This window comes from Sus scrofa, chromosome 7 (genome assembly GCF_000003025.6).
Source record: "Sus scrofa isolate TJ Tabasco breed Duroc chromosome 7, Sscrofa11.1, whole genome shotgun sequence".
NCBI classification, from domain to species: Eukaryota; Metazoa; Chordata; class Mammalia; order Artiodactyla; family Suidae; genus Sus; species Sus scrofa.
The window spans coordinates 99,051,046-99,063,212 of record NC_010449.5 but is presented as its reverse complement, the minus strand read 5'-3'; the positions used below and the strand labels follow the sequence as shown (position 1 = coordinate 99,063,212).

Here is a 12,167-nt window from a genome sequence, read left to right as displayed (position 1 = left end):
AATTGACATAAAATTATAGGATATTTAAAGTGTACACCACGGTGATCTGACATTCATATATATCGTGGAAGGATTCCTCCTATTTAGTTATTTAACACATCTGTCACCTCATGTACTTTTCTTTGTATATAAGAACATTTAAATTCTACTCTCTTAGCAAATTTCCTTTTTTTTTAATTTTAATTTTAATTTTTTTGCATTTTAGGGCTGCACCTGTGGCATATGGTAGTTCCTAGGCTAGGGGTCAAATCAGAGCTACAGCTGCTGGCCTACACAACAGCCACAGCAATGCAGGATCTGAGCCACACTGGTGACCTACACTAGAGCCCACGACAAAGCCACATGGCTGACCCGCTAAGGGAGGCCAGGGTTCCCGCTAAGGGAGGCCAGGGATTGAACCCGTGTCCTCATGGATACTAGTCAGATTTGTTTCTGCTGCACCAGGACGGGAACTCCTCTCTTAGCAAATTTCAATTACACAACACAGTATTATCAACTAGAGTTACCGTATTTTACATTAGATCCTCAGGCTTTTTCACTTACAGCTGAAAGTTTGTATCCTTTTACCAACCTATTTCCCCTACCCTAGTCCCTGGCAACAACTTTTCTCTGTAGCTATAAGTTTGACTATTTTTTTTCATTCCACATACAAGGGATACCATGCAGTATTTATCTTTCTCTGTCAGGCTTATTTCACTTGGCATAATGTCCTCCAGATCCAGCCATGTTGCCACAAATGGCAAGATTTCCTTCTCTCTCATGGCTGAATAATATTCCATTATAAACATATATACCACATCTTCTTTATTCATTTACTGATGGACACTTCAGTTGTCTCCATATATTAACTATTGTGAGTAATGTTGGAGTAAACATGGGAGTGCAGATATCTTTTCGACACCCTGTTTTCATTTCGTTTGGATATATACTAGGAGTAGGATTGCTGGATCATATGGTACTTTTATTTTTTATTTTTTGAGGCACCTCCCTACTCTTTCCCATAATGGCTGTAACAATTACGTTCTTACCAGCAGTGCATAGTGTTTCCTTTTCTCCACATCCTTGCCAACACTTATTATCTCTTACCTTTTTGATGACCATCATTCTAACAGGTGTGAGATGATACCTCACTGTGGTCTTGATTTTCTGTCCCCTGAGGACTAGTGATGTTGAACGCCTTTTCATGTACCTGTCGGCCATTTGCATGACTTCTTTGGAAAAATGTCTATTCAGTTCCTCTGTCCATTTTTTTTTCTTTTCCTTTTTTCTCCTCTCCCCGCCACCCGCTGCCTGGCATATCAAATTCCCTGGCCAGGGTTCAGCAACACTGGATCCTTAACCCACTGTGTCAGGTTGGGTATTGAACCCGTGTCCCAGCACTCCAGAGATGCTGGTGATCCAGTTGCACCACAGTAGAAACTCCCGCCAATTTTTTAGTTAGATTGATTTTTGCTACTGAACTATATGAGTTTATATATTTTGGACATTAACCAAAATCATGTATCAGATACATGATTTACAAATATTTTCTCCCATCTAGTAGGTTGATTTTTATTTTGATGGTTTTCCTTGCTGCCCAGAAACTTTTAAGTTTGGTGCTGTTCCACTTGTTTATTTTTGCTTTTGCTGCCTTTGGTTTTGGTGTCAAATCCAACAAATTACTTCCAGAGTTTCTGTTGTGGCTTGGCAGTAATGATTCCGACTAGTATCCATGAGGACATGGGTTTGATCCCTGGCCTCACTCAGTGGGGTTAAGGATCTGGCATTGCCAGGAGCTGTGGTATAGTTTGCAGATGTGGCTTGGATCCCAAGTTGCTGTGGCTGTGGCATAGGGTGGCACTTACAGCTCCGATTTGACCCTAGCATGGGAACTTCCATATGCTGTGGGTTTGCTCCCGTCCACCCCCTCCCCCCCAAAAGTCATTGCCAAGATCAGTGTCAAGGAGATTATTGGCTACGTTTTCTTTTAGGAGTTGTATGATTTTCATTCTTGCATGCAGATCTTTAATTCATTTTGAGTTAATTTTTGTGCATGGTGTAAGACAGTTGGTCCAGTTTCATTCTTCTGCATGTAGCTGTCTGATTTTCTCAACACCATTTACTAAAGAGACCGTCCTTTCCTCCACGCATATTCTTGGCTTCTCTATCATAAATTAATTGGCCAGATATGGCTGGGTTTATTTTTGGGATCTCTGTTCTACTGATCTATAATGTCTGTTTTTGTGCCAATATTGTTTTGACTACTGTAGCTTTGCAATATAGTTTCAAATCAGGGAGCCTGATGCCTCCAGCTTTATTCCTCTTAAGATTGCTTTGGCTATTCAGCTCTTCTGTGGTTTCATACAAATTTTAGGATTTTTGTTTTATTTCTGTGAAAAATGCCATTGGTATTTTGATAGGGATTTCGCTAAATCTGGAGATTGCTCTAGGTAGCATGGACATTTTGACAGATTATCTCTTCCAATCCATGAACACAGAATATCTTTCCATTTATTTGTGTCTTCAATTTCTTTCATCAGTGTCTTATAGCATTCGCTGTACAGACCTTTGACCACCTTGGTTCTATTTATTCTTTCTGATGTAACTATAAAGGGCGTTGTTTCCTTAATTTCTCTTTCTTATAGTTTGTTATTAGTATATAAAAATTCAACAGATTTCTGTATATTAATTTTGTACTTTGAAACTTTACTGAATTTGTTTATTAGGTCTAACGGTTTTCTGGTGGGGTCTCTGGGGTTTTCTAGATATAATATCATGTTATCTGTAAATAGAGACAGGTTCACTTTTTATTTTCTGATTCTGATTCAGATGCCTTTTATTTCTTTTTCTTGCCTAACTGCTGAATAAAAGTGGCTAGAGTGGCTTATTTGTCTTATTCCATATGTGTAATTCTTATTTTCAATGTAGTTTCCAATATAATTTTGATCCAAGTCACTTAAAAGAATGTTTTAACATTCTAAAGTTATTTGGGCACTTTTGTCCAGACTTTTATTATAATATCTCATTTTATTGTAAAGTTGTCAGAGAATGAAGACTGCATAATTTTTATTTTCTGAAGACTTAACTGAAATATTCTAGTTTTGAAAAATACTCAAAAGAGGTCCATGGGAGCTCTGCAAGGCATAAGATTGCATATCTATTAATTTAATCTCATTAATTATATTGCTCAAAATCCTTTCTGTCCTTATGTTAGGTCTATTTTGCCTATAATAAGGACTATTCTATTCTCATTCTGAAATTCATTATTTTAGGTTGAATCTATCTTTTCTCTCATCATTGTGTTAATCTTTGTATACCTTTTTTCTCAGAATTTTGGCAGAATTTTAAGAATCTCTCCTGCATTTCATTAAATCAATTTTCTGCAGCGCAATCTCTATTCACTCTGTTCAATCCCATTTTTCACTCAGGTATTCTCATTCTATCCAATCTTCTCTGACCCCAGACTAGTTGTTCTCTTGTGATAGCTTTTTCTAGCTCGACACACCACTTCACTCTACTCTTTTATTGTGTTAAGGATTCACATTAGGGATTTTCTAAAATGTTGATTAAGCTTATTTCGGAGGTTGGCAGCTCCTCTGAATCTTCTTGGAGCTTTCTTTTAAGCTACACCATTTACTTCCAGGCCCCAAGATTTTTAAATATTTGCTCATCTTTAGAGAAGAAAGTCTAAGTTTGCCAATAAGGATCATAGAAAAACTGATATGGATTCTATCAAAGGCTGGTATAAGTTCCTGCTCAAATCCTTTAAAAAGGAATTTTCATAATCAGATATGAAAGAAGTGAGAGATGGGAAATATTCAATAGTTATATTACCATTTTAACAACCAATTTAACATCCCAGGAAGCAGGATGAGAAATAAGATTTTAATTTAAATTAGTCAACTACGAATCACCAAAGGAAGACCCATCATTCCATATTCTCATGTATTCCTTCTTTCCACTGGATCATACACATCCCTATGGCAACTTTTGGTTAGTCGTGATTACTAGTATCTGGTTCTCTGACTGATGTCATCATCCATGCCAGAAGCAAACCCTAAGATCTCCTAAAGCCACCCCTGAGGTCCAAACGCTGAGGGCAGGGGTGGGGTAGAGGAAAGAGAGTCTAAATGGCAGGCTCCTTGACTGGCCTGCATGTCTTTCCAGCTCCAGGCTTGACACTTAGAGTGAGAGGGTATTACTGTTTGCTCTATTCCTGAGCTCCCATTCTTTTCCTACAATGCACTCTTACAGGAACTCAATACTGTTCCTCAATCAAATCCTTCTTGTACTACATCTACCAGAAATTCCCCCAACACCTCAGCATAACAGTGACACTAATTCTTTCTTTTTTTTTTTTTTTTGAGTATTTTATCGGCCATTTAAGTGGTAAAACGGTGTAGAAAGGAAAGGAAGTGAGCTCCTAAGTGCTGATATGGCATTTTCCCAAAGGCAATATTTTCAGATGATTAATCTGCCATTTGCTGTATAGAATGGATTTGAATGGCTTGGTGAGGGCCTACTGGAAAGAGTATGGGGTTAGCACGGTAGGCGATAGGAGTTCTGGCTTCCGTTCTGCCACGGACCATCTGCATATCTGGCTACACTCAAAGTCCTGCACTATGCTTCCACCAGGCCTTGATCTTCCAGCACCAAAAGTCAATGGTTGTACATTTTGGAAATGCATACTTTAGAAATCCCATATTTAAGGATATGCTACGGTTTCAATCATATCTCTTAAAACTATACACAAGTCTGAAAGGCTTATAGAAGATGGTTAACCTACAACATTAGATTTTTCAATGCTCACATCAAGAACCTATTTTTAGGTCACTGTAACTCCTGATCACTTCGTCTCACGTTAAAAACTCATATATTAAAAAGACAAAACACACATTTTTCCCCGATTCTTATTTTTATATTTTTCTGACATTAATCTCTGAGCATCTCCATCATACTGTTGATATCACCAAATGTTCAGGTCACATCAACTGGTATTTAGTTTAACATGCTCCCGTGCTCCCAACTGCTTTTCTTCTTCCTAATCTCGAACAGCCTTTAGCAAACACCACTGTCCTGGGTGCTGACACAGAACAGCAGTTGCCTTCGATTTCCACCTAAAGGAGCTCACCCTGATGCAGGATATCCTCAAACTTGGGCAAGAAAGGTAACCCCAGCTATTTAAAGAAAAGCCCTCTCTGGTGTTTCTCACACAGTTTTCTTTCTTCAGCAAAAGTCCCAAGGTTAACAGCTTTGACCCTGCCCTTCCAGATTCATCTCTAGTCTATGAGTTGTGCCCACATCCCTGGCAAACTAATCTCAGGTGTCTTTCTCCATATTTCCTGGAGAGTGTGATTGTGGCTCCAGAAAAAAAAAAAAAAAAAAAAAAAAGGTCTCATAAGAAAGAGACAGTTCATATGCACACAGTTGTTCATATGCTGTTATCCTTCTTAGTTCAGCTGACCGCTTGGAAGAAATACCACAAATAGTTTTGAAAGGAGGATCTGAAGTGGGTACTAAATTATGAAGTGTTGCAAACATTAAAGAGGAAAATCAAGAAAGGATATTGGCACTATGGAAAAGGTACGAAAATTCTAAATCATTCTTTTCACAGAAATGACAGAAGAGACTCCGCTAAAAGAAATATAAGTATGTGAATTTGAGAACTACAACAGAGAACTGCCGGCCCAGAAGGGATGAGGAAAATGGTTCTAAAGTATCAGAATTAAAAAACAAACGTGCTCATAAAAAAGCTTTCAACAGAACAAATCCAAAACAAGTTATTTTGGTTCATTATTCAGTGGGGACAGTGGTTTCTGTTGTACAGATGGGAAACTGAAACCTTTACAGGGAAAGTGACTTGACTATTATCATAGAGAAATAGGACCCCACTGTTCTGACTCTCAACTCCCTGTGCACCAAAATCCAAGCGACATTCCATCTTTTATGTTCTATTGTTCTCTAAATTCAATCCTCTAGGATGAGGAAACACTGATGCTCTTGGAAATGGCTTCTATATTCGTCCAGTGCCAACTTCTGTGCTAGGAGAAGTCTGAAGTTCAACCCAAAAACACAGGGCTTGGCACCGTCAAAAGCTCATTACAACTTCTCATTAGCTGTCTCTTGGGACAACTATGGCATTCCTGAACGTGACTCAGTATCACCAGTCATAACGGAGGGTTCCTGATTAATCTGAACTGATCCAGAATAAAGGCCGCAATCAGCTCCAAGCAGATGAAGCAACACATCTTGCAGGAAGAAAGTAAAAAGTTATGTGACAATTTCTTGCAATGCCATCTTACTATTAACCATAATACCTAACACCTATTTAACATTTATTATGTATCAGACACCGTTTTTTGTGCTTGACATTCATGCATTCATTTATTTCTCTTAATAACCCTGTGAGGCAGGGTCCTATTATTACCCCTGTTTTAAATAGGAAACTAAGTCACACAGACGTTAAGTAACTTGCTCTGCTGGCTTAAGAACAAGAATTACTTTAGAACAATAAGAATAGTACTTCAACTGATATTCAGAATCCTGATTTCAGGAGTCATGAAAGGTTTCTCTAGATTAAAAATAACTTCATCAATCCAAGTAAAGTATGGCGTTTAGTTCATGGTAATGTACCAACGACAGTTCCTTAGCACGGTGCACTCTTCAAATGTATGGTGGCGAGGTAGGATGTCGACAATGGGGAGAGCTGGGTGTACTTATCTTTCTGTATGTGTCCTATCTCTACAACTTTCCTGTACATCTAAAATAACTCTTAAATCAAAAGATGATTTTAAAAAACTATCTGGATACTTCCTAGAGGGAACTTTTCACTTGAGTCAGTTCAGAGAAAAACAAGGCTATTCTTTTTCCTAAAAGACGGAAGCATATTGAAAACAGTGGGAGAGCCCTCACGACACTACATTTTATGGGGAAGGGAGAGAATGTTAAGGTCTCCATTAGAGCTACCATTTAGCTTCAGAGACTTGTGCTGGAGTTTTAAAGGCAGATTGGAAAGTATTTCCTGGAACAACGCCTCACAGCATGCCTTTTGATACTTGGATTATATTTCTTAAATTCTGAAGAAATCTTGCTTCCCCCCCTCTTCTGTGCATTTTTGGTGCTGAGCTGTTTCCGGTTTTCCCACACTGCTGCCTGTCAGAGAGAAGAAACCACAAAAATGCAGCAAAGCAAAGTTTGTCCATGGAGCTGCATTTCCATCTCAGAAGCCTGACAAGCTTTCCTGCCAGCAGCGAGTGCAGGGCAGTGAGCGGGGTCCTCACATGGCCAGCCCTGCTGCCCGCTGACGGAGCTCCCTCTCCACCAGCAGAGCAGCCACACCGGCAGCCACACGCTGTCTCAGTAACAACGGGAGAATCCACAGACAAGGGGCACAGGGCAACTTCAACACTGCTGTCCAACTCACTGACTTTCCCACCTAACTGGGGGCTTCTCAAACCTGGGGAGGAGAGGGCGTATGACAGAACACGTATGATGGCTGCTAAGGCTTACTGAGTTCTCAAGTGTGCTAGGTCTTGTTCTGTGCACTTCACATGTATTAAGTCTGCGAATACTTCACAACTGTCCTATGACAGCAGGTACGAGTTTTACTATCCCCCCTTCACAAATAAGAAACTGAAGGGAAGAGTTTAAGTAACCTGTAACTTGCTGAAACCTCAGGTCAATAAAGTGTGGAGGGGGATGGGAACACAGGCAGTCTGGCCTCAGAGGCTGTGCCCTTAATGATTTGACCTCCTCTTTCTAGGGTGAGGGGCCATACATCCTTCTTATTGCTCTACTGGCTTTCAACTACGAACTGCAACCTTCCTATGGCCCTTCTCTAGCGCTCTGGAGAGCTCTAGGAAGTCAATTTGATGCCAATAATTCCTAGAACAGTGCTTGGCACTTAGTAGGCACTGAATAAATATTTGTTGGATAAATGAATAGTGGCAGCAGCATAATTAAAACAACTGCAGGGATTGTTTTTAATCTAAATCCAGAATATGATTCATTATCCAAGGAGGAAAAAACAGGACCTGCTTTTCTATGTCCTAGGATTCCACTAAATTTTGTGAAGGACAAATGAATGGGGAGCCTCAGTGAGAGCAAGAGAAATGCCCCAATCTCTTCTAGGCATTTATCCATCAGGGAGTGTCTGCTTCTTCCAGACATCTTTGGTAAGTTCCTCAATTTTGGAGTTCCCTTGTGGTGCAGTGGGTTAAGGATCTGGCGTTGTCAAAGCAGTGGCTCGGGTTGCTGCTGTGACGCGGGTTTGAGCCCTGGCCTGAGATCCTCCACATGCAGTGGGTGTGGCCAAAAAAAGTCCCCCAATTTTAAATGGAGAAGGGCTGCTAGAACCAACATGCTTTTTACCAGTCTGTTTCTGGTTCAGTGCAAAATGGCTGGAGATAGGAGTGAAAAATGTGACCTTAAAAAGTGTGGTTCAGGCATGGAAATACCTTCTTTGAGGTAAAAGAGGTAGACAGTGACAAAAGGTATTAGAAACACTGGTTCTATACAGAGCCTGATGGCTAATGTCAATAAAGTTAATCTCTTCAATGAAATCCCAATCCTACGTCTTCCCTCTCAAATGCCTAAAATGAACAAAAAAGCAAGGGTGAGGGTAATGGAAAGGTGTTACTTTTTATGTGAAATTGAAAAGATCTAGCTCTGTAGAACTGCCAAAATTAGAACACTTTCAGCAGGAAGTTTTCATTTCCTCCTTCAAGCCCACAGTTCAGCGCTATTACCCAGGGCACCGTCTGATTGTGGCTCCTGCTAGAGGCCAGAAGCGATCGTGAGAAACGACCCTGAACCCTGCCCACAGCCCAGGCTCATTGTGATCCCCAGGGAACTTAAAAGAGCAGTGCCTGCCCCACCCACAAGGTACAGCCTAGATGTTGGTGGTGTTTCACTTGCTCCCCAGGTGACCTAATTTGTAGCCTCTATTCCCCATCAGGTGTTCTCCTTTTCAACATTTCAGTACACACCGCCATGAGCCTCTATAAATAAATACTGACACAGAATTGATACAATTCAGAAGAAACTGAATAGTAGACTACTGAAAACTTACTTGGAAGTCCTCTGGGACGTTGCCTTTCTGAGGACTTGTTTGTGACTGGATGGGGGTTTGGGGACCAGGGAGGAGGAAGAACTTGGAGGTGGCACCACTTTTTGTGGCAGAGTGGTTGGCTTCTGGCCACTGGCTGTGGCGCTTGAAATTCTGCAAGCTGCACCATTATTTATTGTCCATAAACTGGAGTTAGGTAGTGTCTGGCTGCCAAAGATTGCCTAGGAGAAAAAGAAAAAAATGAGCGATGGAGTTGCTCGTCACAATCCATTTGCTGTAACTGAATAACTGGTTTGTAAACCTGAGGTGGGATAAAAGGAAAAGGGAAACAGTGAAAATTAGGTAATTTTAAATACTGCCAGCACAGGTCTAGACTGAGTGAAGGGAACGCTCTTTCAGCAGAGAGTTGAGGTGAAGGTGCACTGAGCTAGGACTCAGGGCAGGTGGGCACCGAGTGTTGTCTACATGCATGAGTTAGAAGAGCGTCTGGTTTCTGTCTTAGCATCCTTCATTGTTACATTCAACAAGCATTTAATGAATGTCCCTTATTAGGAATCAAGTGTAAGACATACAGCATAGCCCAAAAGTGACTTGAAGACTGAAGCAATTCCAGCCCACTCACAGGACTCTGGACTCCTCTAGAAGGTTTGTACTTTGGAGGAAAGTAAAGGAGCCAGTGCTGGTGGGGCAGAGCGAGCCAACAGGGAGAGACAGAGGAAGGAGGTGGGAAGAGAGACAGGAAGCCAGACCGTGGATGCCAGAAAGGCTCTTGGTAGAAGAATTCTGGCGTACTAACCTCTTGACGACCTATAGATTAACACAAGACCTTCCACTTGAAAACTCTTGCAAAGTAAAATCACTGATGAATACTAGTTACTATACATGAATACAAGATCAAAAGAAGGGTATTTTCACGCAGAGGGTAAGCCTACAAGTACTAAACAAAGACCTAAAAGTCCACCGTGTGAAAACCACAAATGCCAACCTGGAGGATGTATGTAAACGGACACTTCCTCAGGGAGATGCTTAACACAGCTCTTACAACTTACTTACCCCATTAGAGAGAGTTTTTTGGTGTCGCAAATTTTGATACTGATTCTTCAATTGTGTTACCACTGCTTTCAAATGCATGCCTCATGAAAGCTTTAAATATGAGTTCCCTTGGGGCACAGTGGGTTAAGGATTCCGTGTTGTCACTGCTGTTGTGTGGGTTTGATTCCTGGCCTGGGAACTTCTACATGCCACAGGTGTGACCAAAAAATAAATAAATGAATAAAGTTCAAAAAAAATTTTTTTTTTTTGTCTTCTTTCTATTTCCTTGGGCCGCTCCCACGGCACATGGTGGTTCCCAGGCTAGGGGTTGAATCGGAGCTGTAGCCACCGGCCTACGCCAGAGCCACAGCAACGAGGGATCCGAGCTGCGTCTGCAACCTACACCACAGCTCACGGCAATGCCGGATCGTCAACCCACTGAGCAAGGGCAGGGACCGAACCCGCAACCTCACGGTTCCTAGTCGGATTCGTTAACCACTGCGCCATGACGGGAACTCCCAAAAATTTTTAAAAAGATGTAAAATGATATTAGGAGGAAAATAATACAATTGACAAAATACATAGGTCTTGTTAGTAATAGGATTCGGCAATTAATTTCCATCTGCAGGCACCGCATCTAAAGAGGCGTAGGAGAAACATCATTTCCTCACAGCAAAGCCTAAAGGAAAAAGATCAGATGCTCTTAGGAAACATTCGCCTTCTGGGTAAACTTCACAAGCATTATTTTTGTCTTTTATTTTTTTAAGATATAAAAGATGAACTGGGTGGCTTTACTCAGCGTTATCCAAACCTTCTACACTAAGGCCTTGGAATGTCCCATTTCAGAAAAATGTGTCCAAAGGGCCGAGTCTGGGGAGATGTGAGGGGCCCCAGGGGGCTTGTGTGGAGGGAACAGGTTTGGCTGAAGCACGACAAAGAGCAAAGTGATTTCAGAGGTGGAATATCGGGCTGCTGTCAAACAGACCAGTTGGACTGGGCTGTTTCTCATCTCTGGAAATCACCTCCATCTCTGACCAGAGCAGGGGAGCCAAGCAGACCCGGGCCCAGGGCAAAGCCAGGAGCAGGGTGCTGCGGGTGTGTACATGGGGGTGGGAGTGGTGAGGGGCGACCTGCAGTAGCCAAAGGGTGCCCCAGAGGCCAGTTTGTGGGACTGGCTCAAAAATAAATGCACTCCTTTTGGAGTTCCCATCGTGGCTCAGTGGAAACAAATCCAACTAGGAACCAGGAGGTTGCAGGTTCAATCCCTGGCCTCTCTCAGTGGTCAAGGTTCCGACGTTGCCGTGAGCTGTGGTGTAGGTCGCAGATGCGGCTCGGATCCTGAGTTGCTGTAGCTCTGGCGTAGGCCGGTGGCTACAGCTCCTATTAGATCCCTAGCCTGGGAATCTCCATGTGCCATGGGAGCAGCCCTAAAAAGACAATAAATAAATAAATAAATAAACCCATTCCTTTCAAGCACTGTTTCCATACCTGAAGGCCTCAAAAATCTGTGTGAGAGACTCAACCAGAAGGGGGAAGGAGGCAGGAAAGGCCTGGCCTAGGCTTCTACTTTCACCACTATATCCCAGTAAGTGAGTTTAGGTTTTCAACCTGGGGTGCTTGAATGTATATGTACGTACCACTGGGTCTCTCTGTTGTATGGTAGAAATTGACAGAACACTGTAAATCAAGTATAATAAAAAATTTTTTTTTAATTAAAAAAAAACAAAAACAAACCCCAAGCAAACCCCCCAAAGAGTCCCTGAAAGATGCCTTGTTCAGGGTAGGGAGGAGACCAGAAGTCGAAATGAGGCTGAAGAGTTCTGCATTGGCTATGCATAAACACTTTCACCGGATGAGTGGCAGGGGAGGAAGACCACTGTTAGTGACGAGCTCTTGGAGATAAAAACATTCTTTACTGAGTTCTATTTTTCATGCTGCGAGGGAACTGCCATCAGTAAGAACATCTGTTCAATACATGTTGCCCTGGTGACAACCATTTTTCAAATTCACTGAATTCTGTTAAATATTTCTAGGACATCTAAATACAAAGATGAATAAAAAGAGCAAGATCACGGAGGTCCCTGGTGGC

The 12,167-nt window shown here is 41.6% G+C and overlaps 1 protein-coding gene across 1 annotated transcript in view; it reads right to left on the bottom strand.

The window, feature by feature from the left end:
* The window catches only part of TTLL5 (tubulin tyrosine ligase like 5), a 267,739-nt gene that overhangs the window by 26,864 nt on the left and 228,708 nt on the right, over positions 1-12,167 (bottom strand). Inside the window, exon 30 of the mRNA XM_021099539.1 lies at positions 9,050-9,267. Coding sequence (XP_020955198.1) covers positions 9,050-9,267 — 218 coding nt within the window. The remainder of the gene's footprint in view (positions 1-9,049; positions 9,268-12,167) is intronic.